General features: G+C 41.5%; 2 protein-coding genes across 3 annotated transcripts in view; one reads left to right on the top strand and one right to left on the bottom strand.

Moving 5' to 3' along the window:
- The window catches only part of LOC140351499 (uncharacterized), a 17,963-nt gene extending 4,253 nt beyond the window's left edge, over positions 1 to 13,710 (top strand). Inside the window, exons 2-9 of the mRNA XM_072437350.1 lie at positions 498 to 563; positions 972 to 1,051; positions 1,131 to 1,263; positions 1,339 to 1,629; positions 1,708 to 1,783; positions 2,487 to 3,366; positions 6,222 to 6,289; positions 8,322 to 13,710. Coding sequence (XP_072293451.1) covers positions 498 to 563; positions 972 to 1,051; positions 1,131 to 1,263; positions 1,339 to 1,629; positions 1,708 to 1,783; positions 2,487 to 3,366; positions 6,222 to 6,289; positions 8,322 to 12,678 — 5,951 coding nt within the window. The 3' untranslated portion in view covers positions 12,679 to 13,710. The remainder of the gene's footprint in view (positions 1 to 497; positions 564 to 971; positions 1,052 to 1,130; positions 1,264 to 1,338; positions 1,630 to 1,707; positions 1,784 to 2,486; positions 3,367 to 6,221; positions 6,290 to 8,321) is intronic.
- An 858-nt stretch (positions 13,711 to 14,568) lies between these two features.
- Positions 14,569 to 23,831, bottom strand: part of slit1a (slit homolog 1a (Drosophila)) — a 61,999-nt gene continuing 52,736 nt past the window's right edge. For both annotated transcript variants that reach the window (XM_072437629.1, XM_072437630.1), the window contains 13 exons: positions 21,964 to 22,035; positions 20,600 to 20,763; positions 20,402 to 20,526; positions 20,221 to 20,318; positions 20,005 to 20,144; positions 19,841 to 19,934; positions 19,634 to 19,771; positions 19,335 to 19,563; positions 19,116 to 19,246; positions 18,885 to 19,039; positions 17,787 to 18,075; positions 17,466 to 17,677; positions 14,569 to 17,254 (listed from right to left, as the gene is read on the bottom strand). In XM_072437629.1, coding sequence (XP_072293730.1) covers positions 17,016 to 17,254; positions 17,466 to 17,677; positions 17,787 to 18,075; positions 18,885 to 19,039; positions 19,116 to 19,246; positions 19,335 to 19,563; positions 19,634 to 19,771; positions 19,841 to 19,934; positions 20,005 to 20,144; positions 20,221 to 20,318; positions 20,402 to 20,526; positions 20,600 to 20,763; positions 21,964 to 22,035 — 2,086 coding nt within the window. In that variant the 3' untranslated portion in view covers positions 14,569 to 17,015. The remainder of the gene's footprint in view (positions 17,255 to 17,465; positions 17,678 to 17,786; positions 18,076 to 18,884; positions 19,040 to 19,115; positions 19,247 to 19,334; positions 19,564 to 19,633; positions 19,772 to 19,840; positions 19,935 to 20,004; positions 20,145 to 20,220; positions 20,319 to 20,401; positions 20,527 to 20,599; positions 20,764 to 21,963; positions 22,036 to 23,831) is intronic.

Genomic DNA, 23,831 nt, shown 5'->3' with positions numbered 1-23,831 from the left:
TGCATGTAGTGGTTTTTGGATTGACCCCGGGCACTAAGCACACTCTACGTTATGTTCAATGTAACAATATTTGTGGCTGCTGCCTCTGCTCTTGTCTTGTGGTCTAGTTTAGTGTGTTTTGATTGGTGTACATTAGTTGAAGCTGTTAATTGAAGGTTTTCTCCTTGGCGCCTGTTTACTTTGCTATTCATTATAGATCTATATAATGTGATGTACGTTTGACATTATTGAGCAGTTTCTTTTAATGTTGCGACGTATTTTCTAGGTGCTGTAGTTGCTTGGCAACCGGCTGAAGTGCACATAGTATATTTATCATAAAGTAAAACCCTGAGTTGAAAGCTGATGTGAATTTAACAGAAACAGGAGGTGCTTAAAGAGATGCGTTGAGATTAGCCTCACCTTGTATGTGACATTATCACAGCTCCTCTGTTAAACGCTTAGACATGACCCCCGCTGTCCTGTTTCATTATTAACTACAGATTGTTTTTGTTTTTCAGGCTTTGAGAGCATTATTGAAGGTCTCTTTGGTCCAGAGCTGGTACAAGACTTACAGTTATTTAAGGGTAAGAATGATTTATTCAATCATTATCATATTTTAATCTTTACAAAGAAGTGTTTTTTTGTTGTGTATTCTCATTATCATAATGCTTCTGTTTTGTACCATGTGGGGCTCCTCTTCATTCACTGCACATTCTCCACAGAAGAGAAGAGCCTTGTGCTCCACAAAGTTGTTGTCTTTGGACAGAGCCATAGGTCCAGTGTCCCACAGACATTTTCATCATGTATGACATACTGGGACAATTGAGCAATAGTGCGTGGCTGCACATCATTTGAATTTAAATTCACAAAGAACATTTTAAAATGCCTTCAGATGGAATTCTTTGCCACATTCGTTAACACAAAATCATATTTGAAAAAAGTTTGTTTAAAATGACAATAATGGTGATGTTTTTGTCATTCCTTCTTCATAGATCATGATCCTCTTGCTGTGTCTGATTGGTCCTTCGACGAAAACTGTGTATTCTGCTGTTTGAGAAGAAATAAAGTGAAGGTAGCACTTTTGATCTAAAGAATTGAAGTTTGATTGTTTATTTTAACAGCTGTCATGAGGTGTATTTATATTTGAACAGGAACATCTCAGCAGTTTAAACAGTGACGGGCTTGAAGATCCACCCAAACCTCTGTTGGTGAAGGACCAGACGTTGCTGATTAAAATAGAAAGACAAGCTGAGGAGTTTCTTAGTGCAGTCTTCAGAAGAAAAGGCAAGTATTTTTGGGCAACACTTTTATCTGAACTCTAAAAGAAATGCTGAGTAAGCTTTGTTATTTTCCAATTAGATGTGCCAAATTTCTCCGACCCCCACGTGCCAGTAGTGGCCCGCGAGATCCTTCAGGGGATGATCCGACAGTTTGCAGCTGAATATACCTCAAAGAGCAGCCCTCAGCCTCAGGAGCCTTCAGCCTCCCAGCCTCACTCTGACCAAAGCCTGCCGTGTGCACAGCCTCTCTCTCCCTCGCTCTCCTCCTCACACAACCTCAACCCAGTGCTCAGCAAACTCCTCATGATCGACCAGGACGCCCCTCTGGACCTCACTGTCAAGAAGCCCCCGGCCGAGCCCACTGAGCAGGGTACGCACACCACTGTCTGTCCCTGCGCTAATGCAGCACTGACGCAACACTGCTTTTAACATGTGAACATTTTAACAGATGGAGTCCTGGATCTGTCCATCAAAAAGAACCGTAACAGCTCCTGCCTCTCCCCCGTCACATCCACACCTAAAGGGTGAGTAGAGTGTTTAAATGATGACCATACTGTATTCTCAGGGGCCACAGCACATTCTCTTTTTGTATGCTTGCATTTAAACTCTGAAGTTTGTTTTATAAATCACATGGAGCTGGCATGAGTCATGTGTGACCATTTTCATTAGGAATTAAAGCATGCTTTTCATTTATTTCACGTGCAATTTAAACTCTTTATTTTGTGTTATTTTCCATCTCTTGAATCTCCAAGGCCTGACTTTAAGACACTTCCCTCTGCTGGCTTACTCTTTTATTGCAGTGCTTGTTGAGTGGTAACGTCACACACAAAATGTCTTTTGCTGTCCTGCGAGGCTAAAGCTACACTACGCTGATTTACAGCTGTGCTTCCTCTTCTAGCCATGCTTTTATATGCAACAGAAATAGTCTCCTATACACACCTTCTCTTGGTCTTGATTTTCCCGGTCTTTTTTCTCTCTTTTGTCATTCAATTTGTACCAACAAAATTACAAATTACATCAGCAAATTAAATGAGCAAATTCTGAGCCTCTTTTGTTAGATACCTGCATACACATAACTGTCCATTTATTGTCAAAGACAGTGATGTTACCAAAGCAAGATCATGAAATAAAGGAGTGGCCAACATCCTCCCCTTCCTAACCCATCCTCGTTTAGTAAAAGACACTGTGCAAGCTCTGCTTACACCCAATTTGCTTCCATCCAATCAGGAGGTCTCTGAGAGCGGACGGGCTGTTAATGAGGAGCCGTCAGGATGGGAGGAGGGAGAATATCGGCCACTCCGCCCGTTCTAAGTCTTCTCCCTCCATTTCATACTCTCTGCACATCAAAGGGGAGGTCGCCTCAGAGAGCGATCCCGACCGCTTCAGACCAAATGGATCTCCGTCATGGAAACCTAAAACTAATGGCAACCATTTCAAACTCAAAAATAACGTCATGAATGAGCACCTCAAAGATATACCTAAACTTTTGGAACTTGCTGGACTTATTTCAAAGTCTCTGGCTGAAAATCCAAATGAAAATGGCAGCGACCACCAGCTCTCTCTGTGCAATTCAGCATTTGATCTGAAAATCCCTCAGGTTCGAACCTCAACTGGTGCATCTGACCAGTCCTGGGACTCCCTCTCCTCTGAATATTCAGGCTTGCGCTGTGAGAAGAAGCTTCTCTCCATTCTGCCCCATAAAAGGCACATCAATGGTTTGAACGGATCTACTGTGGAAAAGGAACACTGGCCTTATAATGGCGAACGCGTAAACAGCGTTCTGGATCCTGATGCAGATCTGGGGATGAAACAGCCGAGGAAGAAGCGCGGCCGTTATCGACAGTACAACACGGAGCTGCTGGAGGAGGCCATTGTAGTGGTCATGGGTGGCAAAATGAGCGTCTCTAAAGCCCAGTCCATTTATGGCATCCCTCACAGCACCCTGGAGTACAAAGTGAAAGAACGTCTGGGCACTTTGAAGAACCCGCCCAAAAAGAAGCTGAGGTTAATGAGTCAGGCTGAAGAGCAGGACGAGGCGTGGCTCTGCAGGGGAAAAGAGAGCCCAGACTCTCAAAACAGAGAGTCTGCAAGCCTTTCTCTTCAGGAGTAACATCTCATGACCTCAACACAGTCGTTTGTAAATTTATAACAGATACTATTTATTAATAACAAATTATTTATTTAATCATAACCCTTGCACATATTTAGTCAGAAAATCATAGTTTTATCTGATAATCATAGTTATAGCATCCCAGCCATCTCAAAGTTCTCTAATGTGACGGATATGTCTTTGAAAGTGGCACCACCTGGTGTTCACTTTTAGGACTGTAACACAATGTTTAAACCATTAGCACCAATAGCCTTTCAGATACACCTCTACAGAATATAGTGGCTAAACAATTTACTTCACAGTTCTATAAAAAACAATAGGGCGATTGTTTCCAATTTCATAAAACAAGGAGCTTTTTAGAGGTTACTCAATGCCTTTACAGGCAAACTCAGGATACTTTCTACATACAGGATGTTGAATTGATCATAATGTAGACATGCATAATTGTACACAATATTATACCTCAGTTATATATTTGCATTATATAACATTCTATAATACAGCAAATATTTACTCAGTAATTGCTCAAGCTTTACTTCTCAGGTTGACTTAGAAAAGCATTCTCAAATTTGTATCTTTGTGAGCCATATCACTGTAGTCCAGGGGTCTCCAATTTGTAGCTCTCCAAACCCTGTTTAGTAACTCTTAAGTAATTTATTTATTTTAGGATTTACAATTCTAATTTGATTTCTCACATGCGTATTGCCATTGTATATGTAAACTTATGCTTCCCAACTTTGTGCACTTATAAATTGATGATAGTTTATGTCTTATAGGTGTTTTAAAAGTAGCTTGGGAGAAAAGGTTGGAGACCTCTGTAGTCTGTTTATTGTTTTAATAGTCTTTTATTTTATTTTTTTCTCTTAACTAGAATGCATTTAAGTGTTATTAGATACAATGCTAAGAGCTATGTGTTTTTATGTTTGGCTATAAAAAGAAAACATTTGCAATAGCAATATCATGGATATCAATGTCTGTTCTGGCTGACTGTGCAAGCAGCTTGTTGAGTAAGAACAGTTGTTGCAACTTTCATACCTCAGTCTAGTCTACTCAAGACAAACAAATCTTCCTGTTCATACTTAAGCTCTTTTACTGTGCAGAAATGTGTTTTCAGCTTTCAAATACTCTTTTATCACTGGTCTGATCCACACACTTATCTGGGGTTACCCCCTGTACCTCACCTGCCACTCACTCCATCAGGAAACTCACTCCATCAGGAAACTCACTCCACCAGGAAACTCACTCCACCAGGAAACTCACACCCTCAGGAAACTCACTCCATCAGGAAACTCACACTATCAGGAAACTCACACCACCAGGAAACTCACTCCATCAGGAAACTCACACCATCAGGAAACTCACTCCATCAGGAAACTCACTCCATCAGGAAACTCACTCCACCAGGAAACTCACTCCATCAGGAAACTCACACTATCAGGAAACTCACACCACCAGGAAACTCACTCCATCAGGAAACTCACACTATCAGGAAACTCACACCACCAGGAAACTCACTCCATCAGGAAACTCACACTATCAGGAAACTCACTCCATCAGGACACTCACTCCACCAGGACACTCACTCCACCAGGAAACTCACTCCACCAGGAAACTCACTCCACCAGGAAACTCACTCCACCAGGAAACTCACTCCACCAGGAAACTCACTCCACCAAGAAACTCACACTATCAGGAAACTCACACTATCAGGAAACTCACTCCATCAGGAAACTCACTCCATCAGGAAACTCACTCCATCAGGACACTCACTCCACCAGGACACTCACTCCACCAGGACACTCACTCCACCAGGAAACTCACTCCACCAGGACACTCACTCCACCAGGACACTCACTCCACCAGGAAACTCACTCCACCAGGAAACTCACTCCACCAAGAAACTCACACTATCAGGAAACTCACACTATCAGGAAACTCACTCCATCAGGAAACTCACTCCATCAGGAAACTCACTCCATCAGGACACTCACTCCACCAGGACACTCACTCCACCAGGACACTCACTCCACCAGGAAACTCACTCCACCAGGACACTCACTCCACCAGGAAACTCACTCCACCAGGACACTCACTCCACCAGGAAACTCACTCCACCAGGAAACTCACTCCACCAGGACACTCACTCCATCAGGACACTCACTCCACCAGGACACTCACTCCACCAGGACACTCACTCCACCAGGAAACTCACTCCACCAAGACACTCACTCCACCAGGAAACTCACTCCACCAGGAAACTCACTCCACCAGGAAACTCACTCCACCAGGACACTCACTCCACCAGGACACTCACTCCACCAGGACACTCACTCCACCAGGACACTCACTCCACCAGGAAACTCACTCCACCAGGACACTCACTCCACCAGGACACTCACTCCACCAGGACACTCACTCCACCAGGACACTCACTCCACCAGGACACTCCCTTGTGCATTATCACTGAAGCCTCAGGACATTCCAGATTATGGGGTCAGCCCATATCTTTTTTTCAGGGCAATAAACACTCTAATAAGTATATGACAGCCTTCCACATGACACACAATATAGTAGTTCAGGGATGATAGACTCACAGCATAAATAGTTAACACTAGGGCTATACTTCATTCCTTCTTCATTTTCTACAACTTCCTAATTTCTTATTTCTCATTTCCTATTTAATTTTAACAGTGTATTATGTTGAATATTAACAACATATGTTTGACATTCACTTGATTTTGTTTGCATGGACAATCACTCGTTAATATTATACGCTTCCTTTTTTGTACTGTTACCATTTTAGGTGCACTGAGTATATCCTCTGATAGTAGCTAATAACAATTTTCTTACAGTTTGTAGCAGATCTTTTGATCGACTACCACATCCACAAAACCTCTATGGCAGAAAAACCAATATACCAGTTTACCTTCCTTCATTAACCCCTTATTACAGACCACTCAATTGTGACAAAGAATAAGATTTATTAGTAGTGTAAATATGTAACATATGGTATCATGGGCACTTTTCCTTAACGTTTTTGTTATTCCCAGTGGTTAAACATCACCCTGATCTTTCTTGAGGTCTGACATAAGTGAAGTTTTATTTTATAACTTAAGATGCCTATTTATTGAGGAGTATTTATAAAGACTTGCTTTTAATTAAGTTACAATGAATGTAAATTACACAAAAAAATAACATAGTACTTAAAATAATATATTTACTATTTAACTCTAAACATAGTTTTACAATTTCAAACAGGTTGCCAACTGACTTGTATATTTGTAATTAGAATATACATTGTCCATGAAGGCAAGCATAGTTATAACTTATGTGTTTTTCACATTATTTAAGAAAAGGTAAAGTGTACAGTTTATTTAAAATGAACGATGATGTATAAAAGATGGACTTTATGTGAAGATGCATGGTTGATTCAAATGTCAGTGAGTTGTTGGATGATACGGTGAAAAGTATTATCGAAATCTGGTGTGTCTTACTGTTGAGTAACCGTGACCTTGAGCCTGGTTAAATGTGTGGTCACACGCCCTCATAGTCTGTTCTGCTTCTGTGAATCCCTCATGTGCGCTATAACGCAAAGTAACACTGTGGATGAATTGATCTGTACTGTGGGCTTGTCGCTTATTGTAGATCCAAGCTAGCCGTTTAAATTGATTGTTGTGTATTGGTTTTTGTATTTCTTTGGAAGTTGATGTCATTCTCAATTTACACTAATGTTAAGTAATATGACAACCCCTCAGGGACAAACAGTTACTTTTCAGGTACTCCTTAAAACCGTACTGCTCTACAGTGGGTTTCAGAAATAATATTTTTTGTGTTTCACTGTTCTGTTATTATTATTTTTTTAACCTAAAGAATTTTCTTTTATTTTTCTACTGCATAACACAATTGAATGTCAGTTTGGCTCGCAATATTTTTATACCAGTTTTCTCCAGTGCCTCAAACAGCACACACACGATCATACTGTGCATGACATTTGTTAAGGTAACAATTATGACCCTGTCAACTCCACAGCCACTTACAGATCTACAGTGTATTGTACTCCTGTAATATACACTTATACCCTTCCTTTGTTTATCAAATGTGTGAACAAAACTCTTTTAATTACTGAAAAGCTGCTTTTTTTTGCGTGAACCAATAGCACTTAGTGGAGATGACTCTGTGATGTTGGCAGTCATTAATTGATGGTATAAAAAGTTTTTAAAATGTCGTCATCTGAACACTCTTTTTGAAACAAAAAGTGTCCAGATCACTACCTTCTACCATGAACTTCTACCATGGACCACTCCTGGACGGAAGAGGGATTACTCCGACTTGTCATTAATAGTACATTCCAATGCAGTGTAACAGATTAGGCTACAAATTACATCGCAGGCCACGCACGTTACACGAGAAACTGTGGCGGTTCAATCACACACTGTAATCTACCTCACTGACAAATATTGCCAAAAACAGAACACATGTTGGTCCCAGCAAAAAAAAAAGAACTTGCACTGGAAAAAAACAGTGAATACACTTTTTGTTTTCTTGTGATAAGTTATGTTTTTGTAAGTTGTAAGCATTTGTAATCCCTGGCACTTATATTTAACTTCATAGAAACGTGTGTACTATAAAATGTTCTCTATTATGTATGCTTATGAGCTTATGAGAATTGTGGCCCGCAACTATTTGATGTATTTGCATGTGTGATACTTCCTTGATTATATGTTGTAACAAAGGCACTACTGTGTTGTAAATTAATTAAATATCAGTTGTAACATTGTAGTAGGTAAAGTTCACTGGATTTAAAACGCTTCTACAAATCACCTATTCTTATAATAAATATGCAATGATTAATTTAATCCTGATTGTTTTTTTTTTGGTTATTTCTAATGACTATGTTCTTAACTGTATATATTTATTTGAATGTTTGGTGATCATTTGTGTTTGTTTTTCAGGGAGCCCAGGGAGGTGCAGATCAGCAAAGTCAAGGACCTGCAGGCAGCGCCCACATTGGAACAGTTTATATCCAAATTGTGTCTGCACCATCAGAGACAAATTATCTGCGCTATCGTTTTCATAGAGAGAGAAGTTAAAGCGCTCACGCCTCACAAGTCCACACAACCAGTCACATCTGCACGTAAACTACAGAAAACGTCCTATTCCCCAGTAGCATCACCCTTGCCCACCACCAGACCATCGCCTGAGCCCTCCAAGTCAGACTGCAACCCAGATGTTAGACCTAATACGAAACCAAAACTGTCTGTCACTCCAGCGCCCCCTCCGGCTGCTTCCAGAATTAGCCCTTCGCCCACCCACACGTCACCAACTCCCACAACTACACCCACATTAGAAACTAAAAACGGCGGCCATGGTGATCACGCGCCTCTGAAATTAAAAATAATGAAGACTGGTAGTGTAGCCGCTGGTAACAAGCTGTCATGTGTGCTCACCGCGGCTCTTTCGCCTCAACCCGGGGACGACAAACCGGGCAACGCAAGTTCAGCAGAGACACACAGGGCTAGACTCAACTCCTCCTTTAAAAAACACAATGAGTCTAGCCACAGTCATCCAGTGAGGCAGGCTGTGGGACATGCTGAAGGCAAAAGGGCAAAACCCTTTTCTTTTCATGTATCTATTCCCTCAGACTCTCCCAGAACGGCCAGGAAGTCCGCCCGACCCTGTGCCGAACGTCGCAACAATGACTTCAATGACAGAGTTATACTGGACCCTGATCTTGGACATTGTGATATTGTATATATTAACAAACCAATCACAGAATGTTTCAAGAAACGCCACAGGGGCATGACGCCACGACGCAACGCCCGCAAAAGCACGAGAGGACTCATGTATGCCGATGAGATATGGGAGCTAAAAACAGTTCGGACTCTGGCAGGAAGGCGTAACTGTCCCAATCCGTTGCTAGAGTTCAACGCCTCCGTTACCCCAAAGCAGAAGCTCTCCAAGCCCAAGGGTGTTCCCCCTGTGGATATGCCTTGTGCCGGGGAGTGCACGGAGGCCACAAACCAACAAGTGTCTACGCAAGAGCCAACTGAGAATGAGTCGTCTGAGTCGGGACAGGCTAAAGAGACAACAACAAGTAATGTAGATGTTCTAGTAGAAACCAGTCAGACAGACCAGTCGCCGGTGGTAGTGGAAAAGGTTTGTCCGTCACCGGCCGAGAAAGTTGATAACATGGACGAGAGTGTAAAACAAGATATATCTGCTGAATTAGAGAAGCCCAGTGAAAATAAATCCATTACTCCACAAGTATCGATAAAAGAACTGTCCCAAAACACAGAGAAGAGTTCAGTGGAACACGTTTTGCCAGTGTCTGATTCTGTAGAGGACAGTGATGTAGAACAGGACAATGAACAGGGCTCCTTAGATAACATTGAAGTGCTAAAAGGAAATCCCTTACCAGAAAAACAAGTACTTTCAAAGGAATGTGAAAAGGGTAAAATATCTGATCAACCAAACCCAGAAAGCCAGACAAAGACTGCTACTACAGAAAAGTGTATGGAGACAGAGAAGGGCAACACAGATGTCCAGCCAGCAGAGCAACTGGCCACAGAACAAGAAACAAAAGTTGAAGAAAACAATACCTCTGTATGTGGAAAAGACGGAAAAGAATCTGAGGCGTTCTCAGAAACAGCAGAGGAACCTGTAAAAGAATTGCGCCCCTGGAGAAGAAGGAAGAGTAGTATTACTTCTGCATCAAAAAGCATGGAAAAAACAGAAGATGTCATAGTGGGATTTGTCAGTGGTAAACCTATTTCAGCGTCTGATAGAAGTCTGCGACGCCGCTCAGGTCAGACAGTGCCACCAAAAGAACTGCCAAAACAAAACAAACGTGGTCGTAAAGTGCAAAACAAAACTGATGGAGATTCAAAAACAGAATCTGGAGATTTAGCAAAACCTCCGCCTGTGGATCAAGACTCAAAAGAAGCCAAAACAGACTCTTGTCCCTCCGTCCCTCCAGTAACAGAGCAGCCCACTGACAAACCCAGTCCCAAACCTAAAATGTCTGCAAACCTATCTAAAGTGGACAAAAAGAAAGCAATTGGACAGAGCACAACGCCCGCACGCCATCTTCGATCCTCTGGACAAAGTGTTGTTGACTCTCCAACAATACCACCCACTGCTGTCACAACTACGACAACTTCTGCATCTGCTGTTACAAATCAAGCTTTGGCCACAGAATGTAAAGAGTCCTCGACCCCAGCGGCATCAACCCCGCCTCCCACTCCGCCGCCTACATCAGAACAGACCTCTCCACAAACCACAGCGACGTCCGTTCCTTCAGAAACTGGCAAAGAGTCAAAAATAGATGAACACATATCAGAGCCAACAAACGGACAGCCTCAAAATAAAGAAGGCGGCCCAGTTCAGTCCAAACCCAAGCTCCGATCAGCAAAGGTTGTACCAGACAATTGCATGGGTGAGAAAGAGGATAAGGGTCAAGTAAGTACCGAGGAAATGACCATAAAGAGTGAACCTCAGTCTCAGCCAATGTCTTTGAGAAGTAAACGGACACTTCAAAATGAGGCGGAACCCAGCAAGTCTTCAACGCAACCAAAACCCAATGTAGAAGCACAAGTAGAAAGTTCTTCAAGTGCAGACAGTAGTGGTCCGGTCGCCAAAAAACCTAAAAGAATGCCTTTGAGAAGTGAGGGCCACAAGATTGATGAGTCACCACCTGCAGAGGAAAAGAGGTCATCATTAAGGTCACAGAGACAGACTTCTGCTGTTATCACACAAAGTGAACTGTCCTCACCCATTCGCATGACAAGAACACTACTTAGGCCCACTGCAATTAGTCAAAGTGCACCATCGGGCATTGTCCTGTCTTCAAGATCAGATCCACCCAGGCCGCCCAGTGTCAAGTTCTTAGAGGCATTGAATGGAGCACAAAACCAGCAAAAAATCTCTAACCTCAACCTCAAATTTGACAAAATGCATAAAGGCTGGATGCAGTTAGACAGGGAAGGCCAACCCACACCCAAACACAGAAACAAGGCGGACAGACAGGCGGCTATTTGGAAAAGTAAACGGCGGGCGCGGAAACCCAAAACGCTCGAAAGTTCAAGATACTCTCCAGTGCAAATGCTGTTCATGAAAGGTTTTGATCTCAGTACTATATGTCGTTGGTTTCTCGAAACGACTGAAACAAAATCCTTGGTCATAGTTAAAAAGGTGAACACACGTCTTCCATCAGAAACGCAGCTCTGTTTCCATAGCTCCAGTGCATCGGGAAGTGCACAGGGAATCTATCCCAGTCTGCAGGCCGAGCGATTGAAGAAGCATTTGAAGAAGTTTGCCATTGCATCACCTGTAAAAAGTAACCCCAAGACCCAGAAACTCATAGCCAAAGCATTCGAACAGGAATTGGTTAGTGTGGTTAAAGGGAAAGACAAAGAGGTGACCAGTGCTTGTGTGAGAAATGTAGCTTCGTCTGCTAAACATGAACCGCAGAAGCCGAAAAGTGGTAAAACTCAAAATCCCGCCAGTGCAAGGATTCTAAGAAAATACTCAAATATCAGAGAGAAGCAGGCCAATGCTCGACTAAAAGAGAAAGCAAAAGTAAAGGCCAGTTTGAAATCATTCACTAAGCGCGCATCAAAATCCAACTTGAAATCTCTCAAATCAGCATCTGTACTTGTCAAAAAACCAAAAGATATGTCGTCAAAATCTGATCAAAAGAAGGCATTAGTTGAGAAATCTAATGAACAGAAGGCAACAAAATCACCTACGAAAGACAAGGCTGTCAAGTGTGTCAAGGCTGTGAAGACTCCCAAGGCTCCAGGCGGCAAACAAGTGGCCAAGGACGAGGTAAAGGAGTTGCCAAAAAGAGCGTCTCAAAGACTGGGGTTGCCGCCAGTTCTGGAGCCTAACGTCATTGCAGTGCCTAAAGACAAGACGGAGAAAAAAGTGGAAGAAAAAAAGGCAGTAGAAACGAGTAAACCCACAAAAAACAAAGCTGTCAAGGCCCCCGAAGGAGCTGAAAATAAAAGAACTGATAACCCACAAACAAACAATGAGGGTAAAGTTTCAAACTCGCCTGACCAGGTGCAGACCAGGTCCCAGCGCAGAGTTGATGCAGCCGGTTCTGTCAATACGACTCCCAAAAGTGTCACAAAGAAGTCTGGACGGGTCAACAAAAAGGCAGCCCCCGCAGAGAAGCCCGCGCTCACCCGAAGTGAAGCGCTCAAGCTTTCTGCAAAGAGAAGTCCAACTGCAGTGTCATCGCGCAGTGCGTCCAGAAAGGCCCAGGAACTCCTCGAGACCCCCGCAAAACGAACCAGGACAAAGTAACTGCCAACAAGAACAAATGCTTTGTTTGTTTTTAATTTCATTTTATCCTGTTGATTATTTAAAATTGACTTTAACTACCTTAAGTTCTAATTTGTACCGTTAAGGACATGAAGAAAGAAAGATGTTTTGTGCGTTTGTAAAATTGGCTCATCACATTGTGATGGGCAGTTATGGGATGATGGGAAATGCTTGAAGGAGACTGCAGGACCTCCGTTCTTCTGTCTTCCAGGACTTTGACTGTTATGACCCAGGTGCCTTATCCTGTGAAAAAGTGAATGTGTTTGTAAATGTGAAGCGTTTTCTTTTAAATCATTTCCCCCGTTTTACTTTTACACTGTGTGCAGGGTGATTGTCATGTCCCAAACAGTTCTGTAGAGCTGACCTCTGTGTTACCCCTTTGTTTTTAATACACAAATCCCAAGAGCATTAAAATTCCTCATTATGGTGATATTTAATCCGACTTCTTTGTGGTTGCATTGCCTCAATTTATTTCTCACATGCGCGGTTGTTCTGAGAAAAAGTAGATTTGGACAAATGAAGCCTATGCAACAAGACTGTGCGTGCGCGGAGAGGGAATCTGTGTTGACCTGGTTGGAAACATCTCAAGGCTGCATAATGTGAAACAATAGCATTAAAGAGTATTGACCTTTCATAATTATTCCCCACATGCATTTGTTATTTTTCAGTAGCTTAGTCACATTTTGTGTTTTGTCTTTATGTGTTCTCGGTGTGAAATGTCATAAACATCCGTAACATAGAATATTAAACAGTGTTTTTTAGTCATTTCTCATGTAAATGCTAAAAATTGATATTTTTTAAATGTTATTTAATAAGTCGCACTGACTAATGTATTTAGCAAATCGGGAAAAGTCTACCAAATATCAGACTTGAACATGTTTATTCCTGCTATAGTTGGTATTTAAAAATTGATTTTGTATATTAGAAGAAACCGCTTTATTGGTAACTCCTTAATCATGTCATCTTTGTCGAGACCTTTGTATTTTTGCTGAGTTGATATAAAGATTTTTTTTTCTCAATTATGACTGAATTTATTTGTTTTTGTTCAATGGATTAGATGTTTTATGTCGACTAAAATATATACATTTTGCAGGGATATACTAGCGTTAAAACATTTTTGGGAACATTTTACTGTGTTTTATGAAGCTCCTTAAAAACTGACGAATCAGAGTAGATTTTTAAAAATGTGTACTTGTAATTGAGTAACATTCTATTTTAATTATACTATTACATTTAAAATGATACAAGTTACTGAGTACACTACACGCACTGCACTGCTCTGATTGTCCAGAGATCATTTGGATTGTGGTTAAAATGGTTTAATTCATCAAAGTATTGAATAAAATAGTGATCTAAAATTGTGTGAAAATGAACAAGTTGTAATATTTTGCATGCGTATTTTTTCTTTTTAAGATTTTAACAAATCTGTGCTCCAGGATATGAGGTAAAAAAATAGCTTTTACTAATAATAATTGTGATAGATTTATTCCTACACAAAGACCAATGCGTTATATATGTTATAATTCTGGTTCTCAAGACAATTATCCAATCAGAAAGCAGAATGAGCCTCACATGAGTCACACTCCACTTGGTTTAAACCAATGAATCCTTTCTCTGATCTCAATTGTCACTAGTTAAACTCCAGCACTTATAGCCATCATGAACCAGAGCTAGTGCAGCCTCTGCAGCTCAGTGAGACTGGGATTCTGGAGTTTCTGAGCTGAACATGAGAGATGTCCATTAACTGAGAATAAGTCGTATGGCCTCCAAATGCAAACTACAGTTTATTACATAAGTCGCCATGTAACTGCACCTCTACTTGAGTACACATTTTAGTACTTTTCCTAACACTGCAAATAAAAACAGACCAAGCACACATAATTGTTTTAATTAATGAAAAGGGTGGAGGTTTGGTAAACATTTTGTCGGTGGCACTACGTACATTCAGCATTATTGGGATTGTTTTAGTTCAATCCCACAATCAATCCTGTAAAACAAAATAATCAAAGTAGGCAAAATTATAACAGGACCTTTTCTTTGTAACAATTCACTACACATGAAACATTGTGTCATTTACAATAACATTTATGTCAATAGTTCATATGACGAGAAGCTGTTTTTGGCCACTTAACCAAATGACTATTATATCAGTAATGCAGTATGACTTAGTATATTTCATAAGCACAAGCACCACTAAGATGTCTACCAGGAAGTTCAGTATATGCAGTACAGTGCAGGCGGAGCGTCAAGCCACATTTGACTAATGTTGCACCTTTATGAGGAGCACAGCTTAAGATTTACAGTGACCCTTTTGATATTGCACAGCACAGAATCACATCAATAACAAAGTTTCTAATGGGCGCTCTGTAATGTGTCGTGGTACCATTGGTTTTTACATATGGGGTTAGCAGAGAAAACACAATGGCACTCTGAGGAGCACCACCTGTAAAGCCAGTGACGTTCAAAACAGTGACTTAAATGATTAGGAACGAGATGACGGCTAAAGTTCATGGAGAAGCATTATATTTATCTATACACATTTATACATTCAGGGGTGTAGTGTACTTGGCACCATGTCCGGTTTATGAACAGACACGGGAATGTCCAGAGCTCTCTGTGTGTCTGACAGCAGTCGACCAAAGGCTTGTCCCTCAGTGTCCTGTTTGTACAAGTGTAGGCGTCCACACAGTATCTACACAGACCATTTGAACCCTTCCGTCTTGACAGCAGCTTACAATCTGTTGAGCTTAACTCCACAAAATAGAAAATTATATTCCTCTCAATGGCAAAAAATTCAAAAGGTAAAAAAAAAAAAAAAAAAAGATGTACAAAAGAAACAGACAAGTGAGGTATATTTACAATGTACTAACAATGGGACATTCTCCTCTGTGTAACCTCTCACAGGAAAATATGGAATGTCTGAGAGGAATAAAATACTGTTGTAATCTGCAATCAAACACTGTCAAATACTTTACAGAGTTGTAGGATATTGTTTTACTTTTTTTTTTTTCTACTTAATTTTTTTTCTTCAGAAAACCAAATAAACCAATGACTTTATAAAAAGAGAGAAATAAATAAAACAAAGCACTCTCTCTGACTTTTTAGGTGTAATATTCACATGGAAGACAACATATACATCATTATGAACATATTTCTAAACCAATACTGCCTCTATACTGAAGACAAGACAGAGCGGCTGCACATGGCGCGAGGTTCTTTCATTACCTTTTGTGAAATTAGTAAAACAACAAAAACAACCCAAATGCAATTCACCTGTCACAAACAGACATACAATTTAACATAGTAAAATACTATACCAAAATGAAATACAAATATATAGTATGTATATATATATTAATATCTGTTAGGATTTCATTTCTATAGAAAAGACTGCTGGGGCAAAGGTTTGAAGGAGTTACATAATTTAGATGAAGAACAAACAAATCCATAAGGGAACGTACAGTAAAGAACAAAACAAACTTAAGAGAATATGTCCTTGTCTCCATATTGTTTTGAATGAACTTGTTTTTTTTTCTTCTTTTAATTCAATGACGTTCTATTTGTCTTGACATGCAGCAGTTTGCACTCTTATTACACTACAGGCATGAGGAGCTTACTCAAGCACCAGCTCCAGAAAGGAAGGGTTCGGTAATTCTCCCAAATCCCGATGGCGCTGCATGCAGGGGGTGGTTCACTGCTAGCACCACTTTATTTCTGTTGAAAAGAATAGTAACAAACAAGGCCTCGCACAAGAGCTATATGTATTATGTGGCGATGCCATGCATGTGTTAAATCTACGAAGGAACCTGCACTACTGACATCTGGCTCTGTCCACACACATGCACCACATGTGGCAGTCTCTCTTTCTTCGTGTGCACATGCAGATAAAAGACTGTAAAGAAACAATGACGCCACCAAACTCCAGTCCTGGTAAAACCAGACAAAACACACAGGTAAGCTCATGATTCTCTCTGAGTCCGTCTGTAGCTTCTGTCAAACCCGACCGGATCCTCACTTCACCAATTTCAGAGGATGGATAGGTAGGTGACACTGGGTGCTGGCTGATGCCACACTGTTACATCTTGAAATCTTGAACCATTGGAAGGATGCTGAACTTATGTTGGTTAGGGCGAAGATGCTGATGTTTACACCCTTAGAAGGGGAGGAATTGTTCTATTTTACATGGTCTCTAACATATGAATAAATGTTTGCAAATATTCTTTATACTTTTCTTCTCCTCCTTCACTTGCATCCATCTAGTCTCCTTATATCTCTTTCATCTTCTGCACAGCAGCTGGGATGGGCTGTAGATGAATGTGCTACATACAGCCCACACAGCCACACTTAATGGTCTTTTCTACTTCCTCAGTGAACGAAGTACCATCACTGCATTCAAACGTGTATTTCCGGCGCTTCATTCTCTGACTGGCGCAGCAGGACCCAGAGTCACACACCCCGGAGCACTCGACCCAGGACACCATGCGGGTGGTCTGACAGATGGTATAACCTCGCTGCACCTGGTAGAAGTCCCGCACAGGCTCCCCTCTGCACGCGGACTCTGAAACACAAGTGTCCACTGTTAGAAAAGCTCATACTAGGTCGTCACACTGTTTTACATGATGCTGGACACATCATGCAATGTTGCTTTACAATTTCATACATTATTCTATCATTTCAGTTGGGAAATGTAGCTGCAGCTGTCCAGAGGCAGAGTGTCTCATGTGTGGCTGCCAACCTCTAAATAACTGAGTCAACAGACTCAGACTCACCTGCATCGCAGAGCTCCCCTGTGAAGCCGCTTTCACAATGGCAGTAGGCATCCCCTGTGTCTGAAATTTGGCAGCGACCATGCTTACAGGTCAAGTGGCGACATGGATTAAAGAGCTCTCCCTGTTGGTTACAGAGTGCACCACGGTACCCCTCGTCACACTCGCAACGGTACGATTCACTGTCCAGGGGGATACACTTTCCATGGACACACCTGAGAAAAACACAATTTGTATATTTCAAGACTAATTATGATATTAAAGATCTAAGAATTTGGCAGATAAATAAGAGATGAGTCTAGTATCTCTACAAAGCACACGTACTTGCTGCCCTGGCAGGGGGTGGTGGAAAGCTGGTCACAGTGTGGTCCACTCCAGCCCAGCTGGCAGTGACACACCGGCCCATGGAAGCCGTCCGGCTGACAGATTCCGTGCACACAGTAGATCTTTTTACAGGGCTCACAGCCTGGCACCACGCCAGGCTTCATCTGAGTTTTGGTGAAGTCCTGGAGCTCATTGTTGATGTACAGGTTCTGGATACAACCATGGAAACTGGTGCCATTCTGAATTTGCCACAGTCTGAAAGCCCCAGAATGAACATCCACAGGCATACCTGTAGACACAACAACACATCAGTGCCAGGGGCCAACAGAAAGACTGGTCACAGACAAACAGCAAACAGAGGGTTTAATGATTTATGGGAAATGAGAATTTATATATTTTTCAAATATGAAGGTCCCAATAATGCAATGATTTGAGTATCAAAAGTTTAAAAAAATAAAATTGTCTAACCAAAATGCTAAATGCATTTGTGCATGGCACACTGGGACACATCATAGATGAGAAGAAAAGGAAAAGCGGTAATGTTTACATTACATTATTAAAAGCATTGCAAAGCAAGTCTTAATTGTGATAATAAAATACTACATGCACGGACAAATAAAACAGAGATGTAACACTCAGAAAAGTCACTAGAGGGCAGCTTTGTTACATTAAAAAATAGCTTTAAACCTAAAGGAAACCAAACACACACATACAAACATACAAACAAACATATACACATACACACATACACACACACATACATACATATATATATAGTACATACATACATACAAACACACACACACACACACACAATGTATGTATGTATGTATGTAACATACATACATACATACATACATACATACATACATACATACATACATACATACATACATACATACATACATATGCATCTATATTTCCCCCCCAATCATTTCTTAACAAAATGCAAACACGGTTGTCACTGGTGAAATGCTGTAGCAGGACAAGGGCAGGTGTGAGGGTGAGGTGCGTGTTGGCGGAGGGAGGGAGTGACAGTAGTGTAGTAGTTAAGAGTGCCTGCAGAGGAGGTAGGTGTGTTCTGGAGAGGGCCCCTACCCCCCACATAAAGTGGAGCCTCCCCGTTGAGGGGCCGCGCCGCCCCAAAGCTGTCCATTGTAGTTGGGAGACCTCCATCAATGGACAGGTTCACCATCTGGTCAAAGGTCACTAGCTCTACTGTGTGGAATTGGCCATCGTTGATGGTCTCAGTGCTTATAAGAAGAAGCAAAATGCATGTTTGAGACATTAGGACAGAATGATTTGTCAGACAGCTGTGAAGCCTCTCACCTGTAGATGGCATGTCCAGGCTGACTGCCTGGGTCATAGCTCACTTTCACATGCCCCTGAAAGAGCTCCACAGCAATATGATCATTGTCTCCATTATAAAGCAGGATCCCATTATCCTCAGCCGTTGACACCTGCAGCAAAAACAAATAGTGCACATTTAAAATAACATTTTGGGAGCTATATTAATAAAACACAACCTTATTATGATTATCATTTCACCTGAAGGGTGATGTTGGCTTGAGGCCAGTTCTGTAGGTCAGACAGCAGCAAGTATGAATCTCGGTCCACAAAGTTAACACTGACAAGCTTTTCACAGCGTGGTCCCCCAAACTCAGGTGGGCATTGGCAAAGGGCATGGCCGCCCTGCTCCACACACGGCGCATCATTTTGGCAGTCTGCCAGCTCGCACAGAGACACTAAGGATGGGGCGATCTCACACAGTTGACCACTGCAAAGAAAGGAGCATTAAGGTGGTAATGAAGACGTCACTGTAAGTAAAGTGAAAGTGCTAATGTTACCTGTATCCCTCCAAACAAGAACACGAGTATCCATTGTGTTCATCCACACACTGAGCCCCATTCTGACAGCGATGCTCCTCACAGTCATTATAGTCTACGCTACAGTCGTCACCAACATACCCAGGAGAACACACACACCTGCACAATAATACAGATGAAACATCTGAGCCTATAGACGTGGACACGCTAATGCCAGCTCACACTCACTTGGGCCCATTAGATGTGATGAGGCAGGTAGACTGGTGCTGGCAGGGGCTTCGTCCTGGGGCACACACATCCTCCATTTCTTCACACATCTCTCCTGTACAGACATCACACTTAAAAAAGAAACTGTCCCACGGCTTGGTACAGAGAGTAAACTCGTCACCAACCTGTGTAGTAGGGTGGGCAAAGGCAAGTGTAGTTGTTGACTCCATCGATGCATGTTGCTCCACTTTCACAGTCATTGTCGTCACAGTCGTCAGTGTTGGTTTGGCACCGTGGGCCCTCAAAGCCCACTGGACACATACAGCTGTGACGCACAATGACGTTGAATTATTATAGATATTATAGACGTGTTATTCTAGTATTGAGTGAGGCAAACTCACCTGTACTTTCCCTCTACATCCTCGTCTACTTTACAGGTTCCTCCGTTGGCACAGGGGTTACTGACACAGGCATTCAGAGCCGTTTCACAGTTCTTCCCCTAAGATCCAAGCAAAATGGACACCACCAAAGCTGAAAATCTTTGAACATATTGTTTGTCATTATTTATCTTAAAGCTTTTACCTTGAAGCTTGGAGGACAGCTGCAAGTGTAGATGTCTGCTATGTCGATGTGGCAGATGCCATGATTAAGACATGGATTAGAAATACATGGGTTGCACTTGGCCAGCACCGCAGTGTCCACCTCATCTATGTAAGGGCACGTGTGAGTTTAATAAAGAGATAAAATAAATAACATGATGTGGTTGGATGCTACACTTACCATTGCATTCAAACCTTTTGGCAGGTGTAGTCAGCAGCAGTTTGCCCTCCATGCCCTGGGGACCAACACAGCGGGCAATTCCAGGCTCTTTGTAGCCAGTCTTTACCCAGTCAGACAGCCATCGCAGCCGACAGTCACAGTAAAGTGGGTTTGCACCAATTGCCCTTTAAGGACAAAGTGAGCACTGGTTAAGACTTTTGTAAGCAAATAAACACAAAGAGAGGGACAAAGAGAGGTGACAGGATAATGTGGAGGATGTGTAACTATAAGAAATATATGAATTAATTGTTAGTAAGTGTAGTTTCAGTTGAAGCAAACTTTAACTTAATATACACACAAGTTCATGTACTTCTGTAGACTCGAAACAATCAGCAGGGGTCCGTTTCATTAAACTTACCATTGTCATGCTTTTTTTTTTTACATTAGTTGCAAATTTGAACCTAAATATGACTTTGAGCTGCTGTGTATCACCTTATGATATATGTATGCTTATAATTAATAATTATAAGTAAATGTGTGAACAGAAGGGAATCTTAACTACTTCTGTCATGGTGGCCGTGAATCAATAGCGCTCTGTCCTCTGGCTGGGTGCACAAACACTCTTAAATCGATGCTGTTCCATTACGTTGAAACACAGGCTCATCTTGCAGCCGGTCCAATACCTGACACTTGACATCTGCTAACATGAAAGCCACTTGACTGTGACTGTGGATCGATGGATTGCCGTCATTCCTTCCCTGAGCCAGGCCGCCTCGACTTCTGCAGCATTCTCCAATAAATGCTGCGTTGTTGTATCGTCTGGACTTGGTTTTTGGAAAACCAAAACGTTTCAAGAGTCATTCTCAATATGCAAATCGAGTAGACTTGAGTTTCACTCGATTTTCACTCGGTTTTTACTAGTTTTTCTAAAAACAGAGGCCAGACGATTCAACTGATTTTTTTCTACAATGGAGGGATTAAACTGATCTAATAAATGCTGTGTTTTTTTAACTACACTCAGCTTTCCCGTACCCTCCCCCTTCTCCTCTCACCCTGACACTGATAGGTCTATTGATCTGTGGCTGTAAGAGGATGAAGTGAATAGCCAGAATGGCACAGGGAGAAAGCCACAGCAGACTTGTGTTTTAGCTTACACGTGTCCAGAAGTCCCTGAACTGCAACACAACAGGAGCAAACCAAACACAGACTCATAAACTCTGCTGTTTATCTTTGTTTAGTGATGAACATAGGTGTGTGCCATCGGAGATAACTCCAGATCTGTTGTTATATCCTCAAGTCTTCAACTCTGAAATGCTTCTGACTAGTGACCAAAATCTGTGACTCCACAAACAAAAACAATTGAATAAAATCATAAATTTACTCACAAGTGGGAAAGGGAACCCACATCATTGAAGATACCTTCAGGAAGTTCAGAGATGTCATTGCCATGAAGAGACCTGAAGGAGTATAAGGGCAGTATTTACTTTAAGAACAAAATATCACAGTGTCATGAAAGCACTGGAGAATACCAAATAAATAATAATGGATTTTGCAGTTGATCGGTGTACATAGGATTAGAGAAGCACACAGGCTTGTAACAAAGTTTGATTCTTCTTTGATCTGTGAAACTACAAAGCGCTTATTCTGACAGTAAACAATAGACGTAGTTGTTGCCTATAATGAAGAAAAAAGCACACTGTCAGAGAGTCTCAAACATTGGACATTTTGCAAAATATTAAATTATTTGATGAGTATAGTACATAAAAGTATCCCTATATAATCATGCACTGGTCACATGAAAAATGTCTGGTCATTTTCTGTCACTCCACTTTTTTTTTTTCTCTTTAGAGGAGACAGAATTGTGGGCACATATTCAGAAAACTTATAAACTAGGTCAGTGGTTCCCAAACTATGGTGCTGGTACCCCAAGAGGTTGTATAGTTTTCATAAAAATAGATCCCTCATAACGGTTTCTCAACTGCTTCACACCTAATATCCTAATATCCATCAGGCCAATTAGCAGCTTATTAATCCTTCTGGTGTAACCACAAGCATCGCATACGTACAGCAAACCCGACCACATCCATAACCCGCGTGGACCACAGACTTGTTTGAAGCTTTTAGCGTTAATGATTCCTCTCAGTTTTACAGCTGTGTAAAGCCAAAGGTGCAGTTTTACAAAGAGTGGAGCAGAAATGCAAACTCGCTTTCAACCAACACTAGCGATTTGGTGTGGTCTGTGTGAAGTTTCCATTTCTGAACTTTAAACTTAGCATTAGGTCTTATAAAATGATCAATGACAAACTTATTGATGCAATACAACAGTGAACGCTGAGTTTTATTCTGTCAATTCACGGCATTGCTCTTAAAAAGGCTGATTAGAGCGGCAGTTAAGACATCAAAGTTTTGGTTTCCTTTGGACTTTGGTGAAGTGAGACAATAAGGTAGCCTAGACAGCTTTTATATAGGTCTTAGGCTGTGTGGCATGTGTGAGGTGAGGGAGGCCTCGTCTGTCACACTATTTCAAATTGAAAGGTGGCATGTGACTAAGAGCAGACGTAACTAATGGACTCTCTAATCATTAGAGATCAAAGCTATAAGGCCAGGAATAAGTGAGGCAACATCAGCTAATGACGACAAGCTTCACTCTTATTCCATGCTAAAAGGTGTCTCGTAATGATCAGGGACTTTATTTGAATCCTGCAGTAAAACAGAGGCTTTGTTGTAGCTTTGTTGTCTGCAGTAAAAATTGTGCCTGCTATGAGCCCACATGGACGACTGATAATTCCACTCCCACACACATGCTAATGGGCGCTGAGCTAGTATAGGACACACATAGACAGAAATATCAAAAGTCACTGAGCAGCAAATAGGACTGTACTTTAAAATAGGCCATAAAGGAAATAATGTAATAACTTTCAGTGCAGATGAACATACTGGTTTGGACATTGTCTCCTACTCTCACTGATAATGTACAAAACATGATTGAAGAAACACTTCAGGGGAACAGGACTAAGACTACAGCCTGTTTTTGTCAGAAACAGAAAATAGGGCAGAGGTTGTGGATGTGTTCTTCAGCTGTCATAACTGTTTAGACTACACGTCAAGCCTCTGGAGCCAATCAAAGATTTCCAACAAGTGTGGTGTCTGTAGTCTAGGCAAAGATATTCAACTCTCCTGCTTTGTACGTCAGCTTGTTTTAGAACAGCATGATAAAAATAACATCAATATTATCTGCTGGGACACTTGGTCT

This window comes from Eucyclogobius newberryi, unplaced genomic scaffold (genome assembly GCF_026437365.1).
Source record: "Eucyclogobius newberryi isolate DKJ021-1_F unplaced genomic scaffold, fEucNew1.0.hap1 SCAF_8, whole genome shotgun sequence".
Lineage (NCBI taxonomy): Eukaryota > Metazoa > Chordata > Actinopteri > Gobiiformes > Gobiidae > Eucyclogobius > Eucyclogobius newberryi.
This window is presented reverse-complemented; position numbering and strand designations above follow the sequence as displayed.